The sequence below is a fragment of the Hypanus sabinus genome, chromosome 5, assembly GCF_030144855.1.
Source record: "Hypanus sabinus isolate sHypSab1 chromosome 5, sHypSab1.hap1, whole genome shotgun sequence".
In the NCBI taxonomy this organism is placed as follows: domain Eukaryota; kingdom Metazoa; phylum Chordata; class Chondrichthyes; order Myliobatiformes; family Dasyatidae; genus Hypanus; species Hypanus sabinus.
Genome location: NC_082710.1, coordinates 170,510,798 through 170,531,399, shown reverse-complemented (window position 1 = coordinate 170,531,399; position 20,602 = coordinate 170,510,798). Strand labels below are relative to the sequence as shown.

Below are 20,602 nucleotides of genomic sequence, written 5' to 3'. Positions count from 1 at the left end.
TCAGCTTTAGTTAGAGGGGAGTGAATGGGCTTGTTTACCCTGAATTATGGGGTTCTGAGAGGTCACCTGACAGGGAAAAATAAAATAGTGCCGATGCAATATCTTTGTTCTCCTACTATCAGAAACGAGAGCTCTTGATTAAGGTGAGAGGGAGGAGTTTTACAAGGAATCTGAGAGGTAAGTTGTTTACACACAGAGTGGCTGGTATCTGGACAGAGTTGCCAGTGTAGGATGCATGGTGGAGCATAGCCTGGTATGGAAACACCAGTGCCCTTGCATAGAAAAGCCTACAAAAAGTAGTGGATAAATCCCTCTCCATCTTTGAGCCACCGACACAGAGCACTCCATCACTGAGCACATCAAAATGGAGCGTTGTCACAGGAAGGTAACATCCATTATTGAGGACCCCCACAATCCAGGCCATGCTCTCTTCTTGCTGCTGCCTTCAGGAAGGAAGCCTCAGGACCCACACCAACAGATTCAGGGACAGAGTTCTAACCATTCGGCTATTGAACCAGAGTGGATAACTTCACTTGCTCCATTACTGAACTGCTCCCACAGCTTATGGACTCAGTTTCAAGGACTCTTCAACTCATGTTCTCAATATTTATTGCTTATTTATTATTATTGTTTTGCATTTTTTCTTTTCGTATTTGGACAGTTTGTTGTCTTTTATGCATTGGCTATTTGTCTTGTTATGTGTAGTTTTTCATTGATTCTTTGTATTTACAGTGAATGCCCACAAGAAGTGTACTTCAAGATAGTACCTGGTGACATACGTGTACTTTGATAATAAATTTACTTTGAACAAGTTGAATGTTGAACAATTACTGTGTTGAAGAAGCACATTTGTATAACACATACAAAATGTTGGAGGAACTCAATAGATCAGATGGCTGAAATAGTTCATCAGGACTTGACTGTTTATTCCTTTCCATAATCAGAATCATGTTTAATATCATTGGTATATGTTGTGAAATTTGTGGTTTTGCGGTAGCAATATATAATAAGAAGAACTATAATAGATGGATGCTGCCTTTTTGAAAGTGTCCTGAATGCTGGGGAAGCTAGTGTCCATAATGGAGCTGGCTGAGTTGAAAGCTTTCTGCAGCCTTTTCTGATCCTGTGCAGTGGCCCTTCCATACCAGACCGTGATTCAGCCAGTTAGTATGCACTCCACAGTACATCTGTAGAAATTTGCAAGTACCTTTGGTGACATACCAATTCTCCTCAAACACCTAATGAAATATAATTGCTGTCGTGCCTTCTTTGTAATTGCATCAATACACTGAGCCCAGGATAGATCTTCAGAGATTTTGACACCCAGGAACTTGAAACTGCTCACTCTTTCCACTGCTGATCTCTCAATGAGGACTGGTAAGTATTCCCTTGACTTCCCCTTCTGAAGTCCACAATCAATTCCTTGGTCTTACCGACAATGAGTGCAAAAGTGTTGCTGTGACTCCACTCAACCAGCTGGTCTATCTTGCCTGGTACCGCTACCACCCGAAATTCTGCCAACAATAATTGCATCATTGGCAAATTTAGGATGCTGTTTGAGCTGCTGATTGTGCTTGGCCACACAATCATGGGTGTAGCAAGAGTAATGCAGTAAGCATGCATCCTTGAGGTGTGCTGATGTTGATTGTCAGCGAGAAGGGGATGATATTTCTGATCCACACAGATTGTGGTCTCCCGGTGATGAAGTCAAGGATCTAGCTGCAGAGAGAGAGGTGTACATGCCCAGGGCTTGGAGCTTGTTGATTAGAATTGAAGGTAAAGTACCTGCCAGACATCATGAACTGGGATCCAGGTAGAGTTCTGGAAGTGTGGGCTCAGCACTAAACGCAGACATCTTACTTTTCAGATGTCTTGCAGTGGAGACTGTAGCCACAAGTTTAATGGTCCGGCTACAGGAGGACAGAGCCAGCTGCCTTGCAAAATGAAATGCTGTGTGTCTTGCGGACATCTGAGACCCTTACATTGCCAGGCCATTCCACAAGCAGACAGCTGGCAGCAATTTCCACTCCCTGCTTCCTCACCTTTTCCCATGAGGAAGAGATCAGAACACATGGGCAACAGCTGGGGACAAAGGAGAGTGCTTTGATCCTAACCGTTCATTCGATGGTTTCTAAACAGCTGTACGGGGGAAAGAGCAGAACACTGCCAGATCTGGAGCCTACGCAGCTGCTCCATGCTGTGACCTTTCGCTTCACATCTACCTGTTCCCGGGATCCCAGTGAATGCACTTGCTCCTTGTAGTTCAGCCTATGAAATCCAGGTGTTAGTGGTGTCCTGAAAAGGCAGGGTGACTGAGTGTCTCACCTCAAGACCTATCCACCATTGTAAAGTCTAGGGGGTGGAGGTGAAAGAACAAGCTCCACTCACCTGGAAAAGTGGATAGAATATAGAGCATAGACAATAGAACATAGAATGTAGAATATAGAACATACAGAAGATCCTGGAACATACAATATAGAAGACAGAACATAGAACAGACCCTTTGGCCCAGATTGTTGTTCCAGACCAATTGAATTACTTTAAATGCCCAACTAAACTCATCCCTTCAGCGAACACAACGTCCATATCCCTGCATTTCCTGCACATTATTTGTTTAGTTTGTTCAGAGATACGGCACAGCAGTGGGCCCTTCTGGCCCTACAAGCTCATGTCGTCCAATTACACCCATGTGACCATTCAACTTACAAACCTACACGTCTTTGGAATATGGGAGGAAAGTGGGGCACCTGGAGGAAATCTGCACGGTCACTGGGAGAACTTACAAACACCGGCAGAAACGAACCCATTACACTACTGGTGCTGTAATAGCATTACACTAACCGTTGCACTGCCAAATTAACTCAGGTCCCTGGTGCTGTAATAGCATTACACTAACTGCTGTGCTACCAAATGAACCCAGGCTACTGGTGCTGTAATAGCATTACACTAACTGTTGCACTACCAAGAGACCCATAGCTGAAGAGCTTCTTGAGCATTTCTATCATATCTGCCTCTACGACCACACCAGACAACGCATCCAGGCGCTCACCACACCCTGTGTAAAAATAATCAAAGGGCAAAAAAGTACGGATACATATGTTTCCGCTCAACCATTCTCATGCTAACCAAAATGCCCATCTAATCTGACCCATTTGCCTGCATTTGGCCCAAATCCCTTCAAACTTTTCCTATCAATTAACATGTCTAAGAGTCATTTAAATATTGTCACTTCATCTGCATTTTCCACTATCTCTGCCAATTCACTTCATGTACACAACACACTTATTGACCCTCAGCACCAGTTTAATCTTTCTCCTTTCACCCTAAACTTTTGCCCTCTAGTTTTGGACTCCCCTTCTCTGGCAAAAAGACTGTGACTATTCAACTTAACTACCTTTCTCATGATACTTATCCTCTGTAAGGTCATCCCTCACACTTGCATGTCCTGTTGAAAAGAAAATCCCAGCCTATCCAGCTTCTTTCAAAAGCTATTTCTACACAAAGTGACAAAAGCAATAGCGACTAACAATCTGCTGAAAAGCTCAGGAGGCCGATCAGTATCTGTGGCGGAAAGAAATTGTCAACTTTTTGAGTTGAAACCTTACCTCATAGAGTCAGACATCCATGGAAAGAGGTCATTTGGTCTATGCCCTCATCCAAACCAGAGGGTCCGCGGAATGACCATAAGGCATGGGAACAGAAGTAGGCTATTCGGCCCATTGAATGTATTAATAAAGAAATATTACTATATCAGAAATGTTTTTTATTGTGATCACTGTATTTCAATATAATTGGTTTCTGTTGTAATCCTGCGTACTTTATTTTATATGCATTATTCTGTGAAGGGATTCAGAGTCATCACCAGACTGCCAAAGGGGTCCATGGCATATGAAAGAGGTTACGGACCCTTGCTCTAAACCTTTCCTATCCATGCACCTGTCCAAAATGTCTTAACTCTTATTACTGTATCTGTCTCGACCATTTTCTCTGGGAGCTCAGGTCCATTCTATTCTATCACCTCTCTCCTTAGGCTTACGCCCTCTGGATTTTGACTCTTTCCTGAGGATAGGACCATGTACATTCACCCTATTGGAGAACACTGAAGCTGCTTGACCTACTGACTTCCTCCAACAGCTTGTTTGTTGCTCTGGATTCCAGCATCCACAATCTCCTCTGCCCCTCCACAATCCATTGCTCAAGCTTCCAGCCTCTGCATTCTCTTGGCTCAGCATGTATAAATACGCTCTGCTTTCTGACCTGTAACAGCAGATCGTCCCTGGAGTTTACTCCTAATCGCATCTGAAAAAAAATCATCATGTCCCTTGAGAGATTGGAGTAGTAATTCCATGACCTCCCAGGTCACAAAGCAACATCCTAAACAACCAGTTGCAACTTGTTACATGGTCGTACAGCACTGAAACAGCCGCTTGGCCAAACTCCTGTAGTGGGAAGTTGGACAGGTCGGGACTTTACTGGTGGCACAGCAGTGTGAGGGCAACATAGTCGTATAGATATGTCATGGTAGTGTAATTAGTGTAACACTTTATAATGCTAGAGATCGTGATTGGGCTTTGATTACTGCTGCTCTCTGTTAGGAGTTTCTACATTTTCCTCGTGACCAGGTAGGTTTCCTCTGGGTGCTCCAGTTTCCTCCCACATTCCAAGGATGTATGTGGTAGGATTCCTAAATTGTGAGCAAGCTATTTTGGCACTAGAAGCACGGTGACGCTTGTGGGTGGCTCCCAGCATATCCTCGGACTGTGTTGGTTGTTGATGCACTGGGTGCACTGGGTCTTGATGGGACAAAGAAAGTAAATCTTTATCTTATTCACTAGAGTGTAGGACAGTGAGGGATGATCTTGCAGAGGCATATAAAATCCTGAGGGGGCAGTTCAGTGATGGAGGGTGGGGGGAGGAGAGGCATGGTGTTAAGTGAAGTTATCTCCTCTGATCAAGAGCCAGATGGCCGAGACATAATAACTCTTCCTGAACTTGGTGGTGTGGGTCCTGGGGCTCCTGTACGTTCTTCCTGATAGCAGCAGCAAGAAGAGAGACTGGAGGGGGGGGGGTCCTTGATGATGGTTGCTGCTGTCCTGAGACAGTGTAGATGTGCTCAGTGGTAGGGAGGGCTTTACCCTTGATAGGCCCATATCCACTACTTTTTGTAGGCTTTTCCATTCAAGGGCATTGGTGGTCCCATACTAGGCCACGATGCAACCAGCCAATATACTCTTTACTACAGATCTGGAGAAGTTTTCAAAGTTTTAGATGTCATGCCGGATCTTCACAAACTTCTCAGAAAGTTGAGGTGGCACTGTGCCTTCTTTGTAATGGCACTTAATAAGGTGGGGGGAGGGGATGAGCAAGTATAATGTGGTAGGTGATGGGTTGTGGGAGGCTGTTTCCTATGGTGCTGTTTAGATTTGGATATATGGCTGATGTCCAACAGGAGAGGGGAGAAGAGAGAATAAGCAGGATGCTAAGGTCCCTGTATAGAGACAGACATGGACCCCCTATGTTGGCGGCTGAAGTGTAGTTGGATGGGAGGCTGGTTTGTTTGATGTTTCTTCGGTCTTGTGGAATTCCCTACCCAAGAGACACAGCTCACTCAGACAGAACAGCGAGGACATTCAAGACACTATATTATATATTAAAGGAGTCAAGTGATAAGATTCATCGTCACAAAATAGCTTTGCATAAACTTGGAGTTTGGTTGAGAGATCGATTAAGCAGAGCAGGGCCTCCACTCCCTGGAGATTACCTCCTCAACTGGACGAAATTAATGTAAGTCATCGATGGGAATCACTAATTGTTACCCTCTGTCCAGATGTGAGTGATCTTGTTGGGACTCTGGAGCCCCGCCGCTCTACACACCGGGAATTGATCCTGTCCTCGGCGCCGTCTGCGTGCATGAAGTTCACTTGTTCTCCCCGCGTTTTGACCGCGTCGATTTCTCTCCGCTGCTGCGTCCCAAAGAGGTGCCGGGTGTCGAGTTCGCTGGCCTCTGTAAACCGCCCCAAAGGCTGTGCAGGGCAGTGGTACTGAGGGAGGTCAAAGATGGAACGGCAGAGGTGGGGGGGGGGGGTGGGGGTGTTGGAAAATGTACAAAAGTAATACAGGGTGTTAATCGAACTCGTTGGCGGTCTCTCCGCACATACAGTGCCTTGTGTTCACCGAGTGAGGCTACTGCAGTGACCCTGCGGGTAAGAATTCGTGAGTTTTGGGCATGCTGTGGGTGGCGCCGGAAGTGGAGAGGTATTTGCGGTCTGCCCCCAGTGCAGTGTCAAACTACGTTGGTCGTTGGCGCAGACGATGTATTTCACCGTTTGTACTCGTGACTCTGAGGAGGTGTTGGGTGGCTGTAACACTTCACACATTTGCAGGGAGACGTGCCTGGAAAGGGGTCGACGGGCGGACAAGGGAGCTGCGCAGTGTTCGAACCCCGTGGAGCCCGGAAACGGGATGGGAGGCGCAGGGAGGGGAAAATGTGTCCGATGTCTGGATCCCGTTAGACGTGGCGAAAGTGGTGGAGAATGATGTATCAAGTGCAAAGCCTCGTGGGGTGTAGGTGAGGTCAAGGGGTATCCTATGCCTGTTGTGTCAGTGGGGAGTGGGGGTGGGATGAGGGTACATGCCTGTGAAATGCTGGAGATGCGGGTGACGGCTGCACTGATAACAGTGGAAGGGAGGACCTGCTTTCTGGTAAAAGGGGACACCTCGGATATCTCGGAATGGAGTGATGTCCCCTCCATAGATGCTTCCTGACCTGCTGGGTTCCTCCAGCACCTTGTGTGTATCTCTGAAAAGAAAATATTTATTTTACACAACAATAGATTCGCCTCTGTGATCTCTTTCTTATCTCTGATTGATGGTGACTCCTCACGGCGCTGTTCCAAGCGGCATCAGCCTGCGGACCCACTAAATAAAAATCCTGCGGTTTCAATTTCATACCACAGCTCTCACTCAGAGATCAAGATTAAACGAAGCAACACTTCTGTCCAATTACGGGCTACTTCGACGCCACGCTACTGGCTGCTGGCCAGGGCTGGCTGCCAGTCATTCAGCCCAACCTATTGGATAAGGGGATTATAAACTCGAGAAACTGCAGATGCTGAAAATCCAAAGCAACGCACACACAAAATGCGGGAGAAATTCAGCCGGTCAGGCAGCATCCATGGAAAGGAATACACGGTCGGCGTTTCGGACCGAGACTCTTCTTCAAGACTATAAATGTCAGGCCCTCAGGCTTCTCCTCCCAGTCCCGAAGAAGGGTCTCGGGCCGAAACGTCGGTTGTTTGTTTGCCGCCTGACCTGCTATGTTGCTCCAGCACTTTGTGGATTGAGCCAGACACTCTGATGTGTATGTGAAAAGTCGCATGGCCGGTATTTGGGAGGGCGGGGTGGGGGGGGGGGGGTAGCCCCAGACACGGCTAACAATTTCACTTCAGATTTAAGGTGTCAAGAACCAGAGATCACGTGTTTACGGTAAGAAATTTAGAGGGCACTTTCATATTAGAATCATTAGCATTGCCAGGGAATAGAAAGAGGCAATTCCACCTATTAAGCCACTGCTATCCCATCAGCCCCTCTCCCTTGTCCTCTCCTGGCGGCCTTGCGAATCATCCCATGACCCATGACGACCTCGAAAGCTCTGATCTTCTTTGACGACACCTTCTCCTCTCTCATTCCTTTATCCACACTGTCATCCTGTCCCCTCTCACCCCTCCTGTTTTCCCCGTTCACTCCTCTCTCCTAGCTAACGTAATCTTCCTTCCCTCCTCCCTCCCCATCCCTCTCACTTTCTTTCTGTCTTTCACAATCCGTCTTTGTCTCCTCTCCAACTCTCTTCCCTCCTCTCACCCCTTCCATCTTTTCCCCTCCCTAATTTCTCCCTCTTCCCCAACACTTTCCATCCATTTTCCACCTCATCTCTAATTCTCATCTTTCCCTTTACCCTATCATTCCTCCCTTCTCCCCAATCTCTCTTCATTCGTTCCTCCAGCTACCCTATCATTCCTCCCCTGTCCCCAATCTCTCCTCCCTCCACCCTATCATTCCTCCCCTGTCCCCAATCTCTCCTCCCTCCACCCTATCATTCCTCACCTCTCCCCCAACCTCTCTTCATTCGTTCCTCCAGCTACCCTATCATTCCTCCCCTGTCCCCAATCTCTCCTCCCTCCACCCTATCATTCCTCACCTCTCCCCAATCTCTCCTCATTCGCTCCTCCTCCTCCCTCCACTCTATCATTCCTCCCCTCTCTCCAATCTCTTTTCCCTTATCCTTCAGTTTCCTCCATTTGCACCTCTAACAGGTCATCCGCAATTCCCGAGGAGAAGAGGGGTGTGGGGTGGGGAAGGGGGTTTGGAGGGGTAAGGGGGAGAATGAGGAGGGAAGGAGGAGAGAGATGTTGGGAAGGAGGGGAGGGAAAAGGAAAAGGGAAAGGGAAGACAGGAAGGGAGGGGAAAATGATGGGATAGGGAGTGTAATGGAGGGGAGGGAGAGAGGAGAGGGGATGCGGAGGGGAAGGGGAGGAGAGCGAGAGGGAAGGTGATAGATGTCCCCATACTATCAATGGAATTGGCACAGAAACCCATCTTTGTTGGTATGGGTATTGAGTACTGCACCTCCCCACTTTCACCCTTCATTTTCCTCCGTACTCCCTCCTTCTTTCCTCTCCCCCCCCCCCCCCCCGCGTCTATATCTCCTCTCCGTGCCACCTCTTTCTCCTCTCCCCAGACACTCTGTCTCCTGCAGTACCGGGTCAGAGGATTCCGACCGGCAGCTGTGAGCCTGTTGCTGCCCGGAGCCACACTGCCTCGCTCCGGCTCGGGTTACAGTCAATCCGGGGAGGGGCGAGGCCGGGCTGGGGGCGGTGACTGTGGAGCAGCTGTTTCTTGCACCCCGACACCACCCACTAACATTCCCTCACAGCCCCGGGGGAGGGGGGCCGCTCCCGTAGACACGCCCGTCCCACCTGCCTGGTCCTGCCGCTCGGGATCTCCACCCCCAGACCTCGGGGCGTCGCCTTGGCCGCCCTGCTTCCCTCCTCTGGCTCCCTTCCGCACCCCCATTCTTTCTGCGCTCCTATCTCCCTCTTCTCTCCCGCATTCACTCCTCCTCTTTTATCCTCTCACATGCCTTCCTCTCCCCACTACCTCCCCCTGCAGTAACCCATCCCCTTCCCATACTCCTACTCCCCCGCTTCCTCCTCTCCATTCCTCATTCCCTCTCCCTTCCCACGCCCTCTCCATTCCCCATTCCCTTTCCGTCCCTACTCCTCCTTTCCTACTTCCCATCCTCCCTCTTTCTCCCCTTCTTCTCCCACTGCTTCCTCCTTCCTCCTCCTCCCTCTCCCCTTCCGTACTTCTACTCCCACTTCCCACTCCCTCCGTCCCTCCCTTTCTTCCCACTTCCTTCCTTCTCTCTTTCCACCGGCAACCTCATCCATCACACGGAACCCTCAGCCCCCTCCTCCCCCACCTCTAGTCCACACCCCGTGTACAGTACCGCCTACAGAACATGCCTCTTGACCTGGAACCACGCGGCTCCGCCGAACTGGGTTGGAACAAGCGCTGTCCCTGTCAGGTTGACATGGTCTCTCAGAGGCCGCGTGGATTTCCTCCTGCGTGCTCCCAGAGCCACGTCAGAATCAGAATCAGGTTTCATATCACCGGCACATGTCGTGAAAATTGTTGCCTTGGCGGCAGCAGAATGTATGATAATGGAGGGAAAACAGTTAGTTACAGTTAGTGCTACACACACAAAATCCCTCGCCAGGAAACGGTCTGGGCTCGAAACATTGACGAATCTTCTCCCTATAGATGCTGCCTGGCCTGCTGCGTGCCACCAGCATTTTGTGTGTGTTGTTTGAATTTCCAGCGTCTGCAGATTTCCTCGTGTTTGCGAATTACAGTTAGTGTGCACGTATATACTATACATATAATAGTTAAATAACTATTGCGAACTATAAATAAAATGTAGTGAGGGTTCAGTGTCCATTCACAAATCTGATGGCAGAGGGGAAGAAGCTGTTCCTGAATCGCTGAGTGTGTGCCTTCGGCTTCCTGTACCTCCTTCCCGATGGTAGTAGTGAGAACAAGGCATGTCCTGGGCGGCGGGGCTCCTTAATGAAGGATGCCGCTTTATGAAGATGTCCTGGATGCTATAGAGGTTAGTGCCCATGATGCAACCGATTAAGTTTATAAGCGCACCACTGTCAACTGCCGCCAGTGACCCGATCATTGGGTGTATTTAAAGCAGAGGGAGACAGGTTCTTGATTAGCCAAGGGCATCAAAGGGTGTGGGGTAAAGGCAGAGGAGTGTGGATGACTGAAGAATTGGATCAGCCCATAGTTGAGCGGCGGAGCGGAACTTCTGCTCCTATCTCTTATGGTCTTATAGTGTGTGGATGGGGGTATTTGTGAGAAAGAATAGAATGGGATCAGGGTTAATTGTATCAAATACAGTAGGCCGGCTCTAATTCTGCCAGGGTTAAATATTGAACTCGCATAAAATGCTGTAACTCAGCATATTAGATTAATATCTAATCTAATATTAGGGGAATAAACAGTCGATGTTTCGGGCCGAGACCATTCCCCTTCTCGCTCCCTCCATCCAACATCCTCTCCGCCTCCACACCCTCCCACACACTCCTTTTATCAGGATGGAGGATCATGTTGTTGGGAAGTGCAGTTGGCTCTGGGACAAGAATCTACCACAAGACATCAACTTGTAGAGAGTGAAGATTTGGTTTGCGTGTGACACACCACAAGCTTAATGGGGCGTTGTTGCCATCTGGTGGCCGTGTCAATGAAACACACTCCACACGAAGGAGTTTCCAACTTTACAAAATGTTTCCATATTTTCCCGAGACACAGAAGCAGGACATTCGGTCCATCTATAACATACCATCGGGAAAGAGGTAAAAGAGCCTGAAGAGACACAGTCAACATTTTACCTATGAACCTATCTGTCTGTCTATTTTTTTATTCACTTTTCATTCATTGTTTTAGCAATGCAGCCCTTCCGGTCCGTCCAGCAACGCCACCGCAGCAACCCGAACCTAATGGGGACAATTTGCTGAGACCAATTAATCTACGCGGTACCTCTGATGCGAGCGCCCGGGGAAAACCCATGTATCGGACGGAGCACGTACTGAAACTCTTTACAGAACGGAAATGAACTCTGAACTTCCCAAAATCTGGACAAAAAATATCAGGATGCTGTTTATCGATTACTGCTTAGCATTCAATGCTATCATCCACTCAAAACTAATCAGTACGCTCCAAGACATTTGCCTCTATGCCTCCTTATGTAATTGGATCCTGGACTTCCTCACTTGTAGACCCCACTCATTCGGATTGGCAATAACATCTCCAGGATCTCCGCAGGTGCACCACTAGACTCGCTTTCCAGCTATAACTGTGTGGCTAAGCCCAGCTCCGATACCGTATTCAGGTTCGCTGTTGGCCGAATCAAAGGCGACGATGAATCAGCATTCAGGAAGGAGACTGAATTTTGGCCGAGTGGTGTCATGACAACGACCGCTCACTCAGCAAGACCAAGGAGCTGACTGTAGACCTCATGAGAGGGAAACCAGAGGTCCATGAGCCGCACCTCATCGGAGGGTCAGAGGTGGAGAGGGTTAGCAAGTTCAAATCCAGAGGGCCTGTCCTGGACGCAGCTCGGAACTGACGAAAGCTCAGCAGCGACCCAGCTTCCTTGGGAGTCTGCGGAGATTCGGCATGACGTCTAAGATTTTGACAAACTTCTATTGATGTGCAGTGGAGAGTAATGACTAGCTGTATCACGGCCTGGTATGGAAACACCAATATCTTTGAACGAAAATCCTACAAAAGATAGTGGACTCGGCCCAGTACAGTACATCACATGAAAAGCCCTCTCTACATTGAACACATCTATATGTCACCGGAACGCAGCATCCATCATCAGAGATCCCCGCCCTCTTCTCGCTGCAGCCAACAGGTAGAAGGTACAGGTGCCTCAGGACTCGCACCACAAGGCTTCCCCTCAACCATCCGGCTCTTGAACAAAAGGGGTTAACTCCACTCACTTGCCCATCCATTGAGATGTTCCCTCAACCATTGATCTTCTTTAAGGACTCTATCTTGTTACCTCATGTTCCTGTTATTTATTGCTATTTATTTATTTTTCCATTTGCCCAGTTTGTTGTCTTCAGTAGATCTTTCACTGATTCTGTTACAGTTACTATTCTCCAGATTTGCTGAGTATGCCCGCAAGAAAATGAATCTCAGCGTTGTATATAGTGACGTATATGTACTTTCTTAATCAAATTTACTTTGAACTTTGGAAAGCCCCGAGTTGTAACAGTGCCGCGCTAATCGCTGTGCTACCGTGGTCCTGTACCCAGGAAGCTGCTTCCCCTCCGCCAACAGAGAGCGGTCCGTCAACCCATGAACACTATTTCATTATTCCTATTTTTTGTATTTTTTATTTAACAGTAACTTATAGTAGTTTTTTTTATGTCTCGCACTGCACTGCTGTCACCAAACAACACGTACGCCTGTTTCTGATTCACGGAGCAACCCTCTTCCTACCCACTTCACTGATTTCCCCTCTAACTGATCCCTCCTCACCATCCCACGTTCTCGTCATGTTCTTCCGAGATTCTACAACCCAGAAACGCATGAGGGGTGCCCAGCAGAGGCCAACGAATCTACTGGCCCGTACGGAACACATGATGGCGGAGCACATCGGAGGTCGGGATCGAACTCGTGTTGCACCAGTTGAAAGCAACATATGCAAAATGCTGGAGGAATTCAGCAGGACCGATGAAGGGTCTCGGCCCGGAACGCCGACTGTTCAGTTCCTTTATAAATGATGCCTGACTTATTGAATCTCTGCTGCGTTACGCGTTTTATTCGAGTTTGCCCCATCTGCAGAATCTCTTTGTTCACGTTTTGGTGGCGCCATGAGGATGATCTACTTGGGGTGTCACTGAGACACGGGTCTGGAGTTACACATAGGCGAGACGGCGTGTGGATGAAGGCAGACTGGATAGCACGACGGGTAGTGAAGTTCTGCGTCGATTTCAGACGAAGGGTTACAAAATGTAGACAGTCCGTGCACCACTCCCATGCTTGCGCCTGCCTGACTCGCTGAGTTCCACCAGCACCTCGTGTGTTGCTCCAGATTCCAGCATCTGCAGCCTCTTGTGGTGCAGGTTGATGCTGACCACAGTGGTTTTGCAATATTTAATTACACATTTTAAATCGCCGGAATTGGGATTCGAGTGCTGCGAGTTTCCACGGATGCTGCCCCACCTGCTGAGTTCCTCCAGCTTGTTGACCCCAGCATCTGCAGTGTACACAACACACACACAAAATGCTGGTGGAACACAGCAGGCCAGGCAGCATCTATAAGGAGAAGCACTGTCGATGTTTCGGGCCGAGACCCTTCGTCAGGAAACTGCCTGGCCTGCTGTGTTCCATCAGCATTTTGTGTGTGTTGTTTGAATTTCCAGCATCTGCAGATTTCCTCGTATCTGCAGTGTACTTTGAGTTTCTGGCTGCTCGCGGGTAACATAACCCCTGTGCTACCCTGCCATCTGGTGGCTGCTTCACATCTGTGCGAGAATCAACCCTCGTTCATTGCCGCACGATGGTGCATGCAGTGGTTGCCAATGCCGCTGCTTCCTCAGGAGGCCAAGGAAACTCGGCAGGTCCCAGATGGCCCTCACCAGCCATAGAAAGCATCTTCTCCGCACGCATCACAGGAATGAAAGAGAACGGTGGTCACAGTTCAGTCCATCACAAATCTAGCCTCCCCTCCAAGGACCCTGTCTGCACAAGGAGCAACACCTTGTATTTACTCTACTTCCAGTCTTTTGGAGTAATTGAAAGTGCATCAATAGTTATATGCATTACCTACATGGTGTTAAAATGGTTGTTGTGATGCCTCTAGTCTGGTAGTGTAGTGTGTAAGTGCTTGTCACTCTCACTTTCAGCTTCCACCACTGGCTAGCAGTCTTGGGAAAAGGAGAGCTGAATGTGCAAAATTTTCTGTGGTGTTAATACTCAACCAGGAAGGTGTTTCTGCAACACTCTGTGGAGAGCGAAGGGCACAGAAGATGTCATGGTGATCCACTGCATTCGGGAAGTTGTTTCTGCAACACTCCATGGAGATTGAACAGCATGATGAAGCACAGAAGATGTCATGGTCATCCACCGCAACCAGGAAGACCCCAGTTTGTGACGACTACTCGTACCACTGCCCCCGGACTTCTGAGGTCAAGAGTGTGGAATTGTCCCAGTGCAATGGCTTTTCCATGTTAAAAACTCTCCCACACATGTCTCCAGTCATACGGCGGACAACAGACCACCATTCTTTATTGAACTTAAGGAAAAGGTATCCTGGCGGTTTTAACAATACCTCTTGGGATAGGCAGGAAGGCAGGGGGTGGCGTTGCTCTGTTGGTAAAAAATGAAATCAAATCATTAGAAAGAGGTGACATAGGGTTGGAAGGTGTTGACTCACTGTAGATAGAGCTAAGGAAATACAAGGGTGAAAAGACCCTGATGCATACAGACCACAAAACACTAGTAAGGATGTGACCTACAAATTACAATGGGAGATAGAAAGTGCATGCCAAAAGGACAATGTTACAATAGTCATGATGGATTTCAGTATGCACGGAGATTGGGAAGATCAGGTTGGTGCTGGATTACAGGAGGGGGAATTTCTGGAGCACCTATGAGATAGCTTTTAATAGCAGCTCATGGTTGATTCCACTAAAGGATCAGTTATTCTAGATCGACTGTTGTGCAATGAACCAGAATTGATTAGAGAACCTGAGTAAAAGAACCCTTAAGGGCAAATGATTGTAATATGATCAAATTTACCCTGAAATTTGAGAAAGAGGAGCTGAAGTTAGATGTATTACAGTGTTACTGTGGAGTGAAGGGAATTACAGAGGTATGAGGGAGGAGTTGACCAGATTGATTGGAAAAGAACACTGGCAGGGATGACAGCAGAGTGGCAATGGCTGGAATTTCTGGAATCAATTCAGAAGGCACAGGAGATATACATCCCAAAGAAGAAAAAGTATTCTAAAGAAAACACAACACAACCTTGGCTAACAAGAGAAGTCAAAACCAACATAAAAGCCAAAGAGGACATATAGTAGAGAAAAAATTACTGGTAAGGTACAGGATCGGGAAGCTTTTAAGAACCAACAGAAAGCAACTAAAAAGTATTGAAGAAGTTAAAGGTATCCAAAAATATTAAAGAGGATACCAAAAGTTTCTTCAGATATATAAAGTGTAAAGGAGAGGTGAGAGTAGATATCGGACTGCTGGAAAACGATGCTGGAGAGGTAGTAATAGAGGATGAGATGAAAGAGTATTTTTCATCAATCTTCACAGTGGAAGTTCCACCTGTCAGGGGCATGAAGTACATTAAGTTACCATAACTAAAGAGAAGGTTCTTGGGAAGCTGAGAGGTCTAAAGGTGGATAAGTCACCTGGACCAGATGGTATGCACCCCAGATTTCTGAAAAAGGTGGCTGAAGAGCTGGTGGAGGCATTAGTAGCAATCTTTTGAGAATCACCAGATTGTGGAATTGTTCCGGGAAACTGGAAAATTGCAAATGTCACTCCTCCCTTCAGGAAGGGAGAGAGGCAGAAGAAAGGAAACTATAGGCCATGATAAAATGGCAGAGCACAGTCAATGGGACAAATGGCTTAATTCTGCTCCTGTACCTTATGGTCGAAAGGTATTAAAAAGTATGGCAGAGTCCAAATGAGGTGTATGCAGTGACAGTTTCACCAGTCCATTCTGTGCTCTACAGAGCCCTTGAACCCAGCTCTGGAGATGTTCTGTCTGCTCCCTGATGGAACAAGAAGCAAAGCACGTTCAGCAAAGCATGTTACTTGTTGTCACCTTCAAAGGAGAACAAAGCATCCCTCTCTGAAAGTGTCCCTGACAAGGGAAAACAAATAGTGTCAATAAGTCACAAAAATAGCGTAGTATGGTAACATAGCAGTTAGTGTACACAGTACTTTTAAACCCTTTTTTTTAGTCCAATACCCCTCCTAAAGCACTTCAGCCTCTGCCTCTTTCAGGTAGGAGGATGGAAATACAATGAAGAGTAGTTTAGTTCCTCTCCAAACACTAGGAAACTTTGCATGACAGTGTAGTCACATACCAGAAAAGCCAACATTTTTGAAAAGTATTTTTGCTTCATCATTCTGAGTTTTGATAATTTCTTCTTGCAAGCTCTCATCCTGTTCTTCCACCTTGCAAAGAAATAGGTTATTTAACCAGTCTGGAATTTCCAGATCATTCAAATCCTTGAATCGATTCAGTGACTGCAGGTATAAGCAGTACTCTTGCAAATCACCATCTGTGAAAGAGAGTGCCATACTTTCCATGCAGGGTAACTGTGAGAACATTTTTCTCCCAATGTTTTGCTTATATATTTCCAATTTTCCACCAAAAGTGAACACTGCACTTTTTGCATGAATTAAATTGAAAAATTTTACCCTGCTGTTTCATATTTAGAAATTGCATTTTGGCTAGATTGGCTAGATATGCCACATTTAACATAGAAGTTCTATGTTTCCCAAATTTTTGTCAACTTTGAGCAAAAATTCAACCACAGGTGTCAAAAAGATCAAAGAAATGTTTTAAACAGCAGGATTTTGACAGTTAACACACATCAGTGTGAAGAAGCAAGCATTCAAACTCTTCATTGTTATCTTGGCATAACTGTTGGAACAGACTGTTATGAGCTTTAATTTTGTTGATAGCAAATATTACAAGAATCAGACTTGAAAAAAGTCACTGGCTGAGGTTTTTGACTGTGAGATGTTGTCAATGAATTACACAATGGATTGCAAAGAGATTTGGAATTTCTTTTTTCATAGATACCACTAAGCCAGCATGGCGATCTGTCATATATGGTGCTCCATCTGTTGCACAAGAAATCATGTTCCTAACTGGAATATCTTCAATATAGATTTTGAGCTCACCATAGAGTGATTCTCTGTTGATATTTGTTTTAACTTTTTACAAAAGAGAATCTCTTCATAAACTTTTCTATTATTGATAAACCGTACGTATGCAATTGGCAATGCCTCATTGTCTCACACAGTTGACTCATTCAGTTGTATCTCAACTTATGTTTTTTTGTAACTCTGTGCATAGTTGATACTCAATGCCTTCACTCATTTCATCAATACAAAAAGCTACAGAGCTTTCACTCAGAGGAATTGATGTAAAAAATACTGGTATCAATTTTGAGGGGCTGTCTCGTGGTGTAGTGGCATCGGCACTGGACTTCAAGGCAGATGATCCTGAATTCAAATGCAGCTGGGTCCCAACCTGGGCAGCAGCAGTATCTGAGTGAAAGGAAGGCCTGGCAATCCACATCCGTATCCTGGTCCATGAGGTCATGAAGACAGTCAGACTCGACTAAACTACTGAACAACAACGTCGATTTTGAGAACAGTGAATCCAAATCAGGTTTATTATCACCAGCATGTATTGTGAAATATGTTAACTTAGCAGCAGTAGTTCAATGTAATACATAATATATGAAGAAAATAAGTAAAAATAAATAACTAAATCAATTGCTTATAGCACTTACTGAGCACTTATACCGCAGGCATTATTAATCTTTCCCCAATTGTATGAGATTTTTCACACTTTGCTATCATTTTGGAAATGTTCTAAGAAGCAGTAATGCCACTCTCAAGATCACTTTTAGGTTTCTTGGCAAATGATTCGAGTGTGCAACGCTTTTCAAATGCTTCTTTCATCTTCTGGAGCTGAGTAATACCATAAGTAGCCTTTTCAGGGTGTCTTTTACAGAAATGTTCCTGGAATCTTAATGGTTTTGTGGCTTCATTAGACAGTACTGTGTTACAAATAAGACACACAGGGCATTGCTGATCTGATGGGAGCAGAATAAAACCATACTCCAGGTATGTAACATTGTATTGATGAACTTTCTGTAGTTTCTGATTCTTAGCAGGATTAGAATTAAGGGCTTCAACGTTTCCAGACTCAATGAGATTATGCCGTAACATATTTATCCATCATTAATGCAGTTAAATTAAAATAAAAAATGAACACAAACTGGGAATGTCAATCAGATGCTGATGACGGCAGTGAGGTGACACAGATGGAGCAAAGATAGTGGCATGCAAAGGAACGGCAAGGGGAAGATGAAGACGATTACAGCTGTGAAAAATACATTGACAAGGATTCAGATTGGAATCTGAATGTTAGTCCAGATAGACCTGGTGTTCAGCAAGTTACCTTTATACTATTTCAGTTAACATGACTGACCAATCATGTAAGGTTTCATAATCCCCTAAAATGGTTCTTGACTGCACATTTGAAGCTGAGGTCATTTTGTACACCTCAAGAGGAATTTTCAGGGTTGGCAGGTTCACCGATTGGCTCTATTTCACCGCTTGGTTCCAGCCAGTGCTATATTCTTGCATGATCTGTCTTCTGTAGATCTGTAGAGAAAGTTGAGATGGTGTACTTGACTTACCAACTGTTAAACTGTATGAATTTATTCGCTGCCGTGCATCAAGAGGAACTGTTGGGCACTCGGGTTGCTAATTTATGCATCCCTGATAATGTCTGTTTGGTTGGTAAGCTCGGATGAGACTGCTGAGTTTCAGATGGTTGTGATGATACATTCTCACTGGCTTCAGAGCTGTGGTTCTTCCTGTGCCCTAGTACCTCATCCTGTTTTCTGGAAGTGCCTGCTCCACTAACGGTCAGTCAGGTCTCATGTAAGTTAGGGTGCCACTTACGGCCCCCAACAAGAATCTTCAACACCTCCTGACAACTTCTATTTCACCTATTGCCCCCTTAGACAGGTAACTACCCTGTTGGGAATCACTGGCATAGTACTACTGGAGCTCCAGTGACTCAGGGTCAACTCCCACCACTGTCTGCAAGGAGTCTGTTCGTTCTCTTTGTGACCGCATGGGTTTCTTCTGGGTACTCTGCTTTCAAAGATGTATAGGTTAGGGTCAGTGAGTTGTAGGTACACTATGTTGGTGCAGGAAGTGTGGCGATACTTGTGGGCCGTCGCCTCCCCCAAGCCCCCGTACATATTCAGGCGGTGATGACTGTTGAGCCAAGCGATGCATTTCACTGCTTATTTCAATGTATGTGTGACAAATAAAGCTAATTTTTCTTTTTCCTTAACCTGCCAACTCCTACTGGTGCCTTCTGGAAGAGAGCCAATAGGTAAACACAAAGCTGAACTGAGGGCCATAGAGATACAGCACAGAAACAAGCCCTTTGGCCCACTGGGTTCGTGCTAGCCATGAACCATACATTTACACTGCTCCTACACCAATCCCATTTTATTCTCCCACGTTCTCATCAGAAACCTCCCCCCATCCCATCCCCTGCCCAGTTTCTACCACAACAACACTCTGGGAAAAATTTAGAGTGGCTAATTAATCTAACGACCTACATCTCTTTGAGAAGTTGGAAGTGTTACATTTTGTAACTTCACTAAACTAATTCAAAGTAAGACATGGGAGTCCAAAATGTGAGTCTAACTTGGTGTTTACTTTAAGTGAGGTGCACGTATCATGTGGTAGCATGATAACGTATGCCATTCATGTACTTTTATATAATGAATAACTACAGTGAAAACTAACAAGGATGGTGCTGGATCCGGAGGACCTGAGTTATAAAGATTGAATAGGTTAGGACTTTATTCTATAGAGTGTAGAAGAATGAGGGGAGATTTGATAGAGTTATATAAAATTATGAAGGGTATAGATAGGGTTAATGCAAGCAGGCTTTTGCCACTGAGGTTGGGTGCAATTACAACCAGAGGTCATGGGTTAAGGGTGAAAGGTGAAAAGTTTAAGGAGAACATGAGAGAGAACTTCTTCACTCAGAGGGTCATGAGAGTGTGGACTGAGCTGCCAACACAAGTGGTGCATGAAAGCTCGATTTCAATATTTGATCAAAGTTTGGATAAGTACATGGGTGGTAGGGGTATGGAGGGCTCTGTTCTTGGTGTAAGTTGACGGGAGTAGGCAGTTTAAATAGTTTCAGTATGGACTAGATGGGCCGAAAGGCCTGTTTCTGAGCTGTACTTTTCTGTGACTCTATGAATGCTTAATCAATTAATATATATATATATATATGTACAAAATTTCTCAAATATTACTGAAATATTAAATACACTGCTGGGGGAAACGAGCATCTTTGGGAATGCCATACGGACCCAGGGAGAACATGCAAATTCCATGCAGACGGAGGTCAGGGTTACACCTGGTGTTCTTGGTGGTGTAAGGTAGCAACGCTCTCTGCTCCACCTCCGTGGTGCCCATGTGTACGTGTATTCATATCTACACATCCACCCGTGCAGATGCCCCGTGGAAAACATCCTGTGTGGCTTGGTGTGGCAGCTGCTCTGAACAGGACCACAAAAAACAATAGCTCCAGCTTGACACATCATGGAAACCAGCCTCCTCACTACAGACTCTGTCTATAGATTGCACTGCCTCAGTAAAGCAGCCATCATTATCATAACCCACCCAGCCTGAATGTTCATCAAGCAGGAGATACAAG

The 20,602-nt window shown here is 46.2% G+C and overlaps 1 protein-coding gene across 1 annotated transcript; it reads right to left on the bottom strand.

Moving 5' to 3' along the window:
- Positions 1–3,855: 3,855 nt before the first annotated feature.
- On the bottom strand, positions 3,856–9,179 carry LOC132393823 (uncharacterized). The gene is made up of 4 exons (XM_059969213.1): positions 8,976–9,179; positions 6,636–6,799; positions 5,817–6,041; positions 3,856–4,299 (listed from the first exon to the last, which is right to left on the bottom strand). Exons 1-4 carry the CDS (start codon positions 9,070–9,072, stop codon positions 4,087–4,089), a joined length of 699 nt encoding a protein of 232 aa, XP_059825196.1. The 5' UTR covers positions 9,073–9,179; the 3' UTR covers positions 3,856–4,086.
- Positions 9,180–20,602: the final 11,423 nt, after the last annotated feature.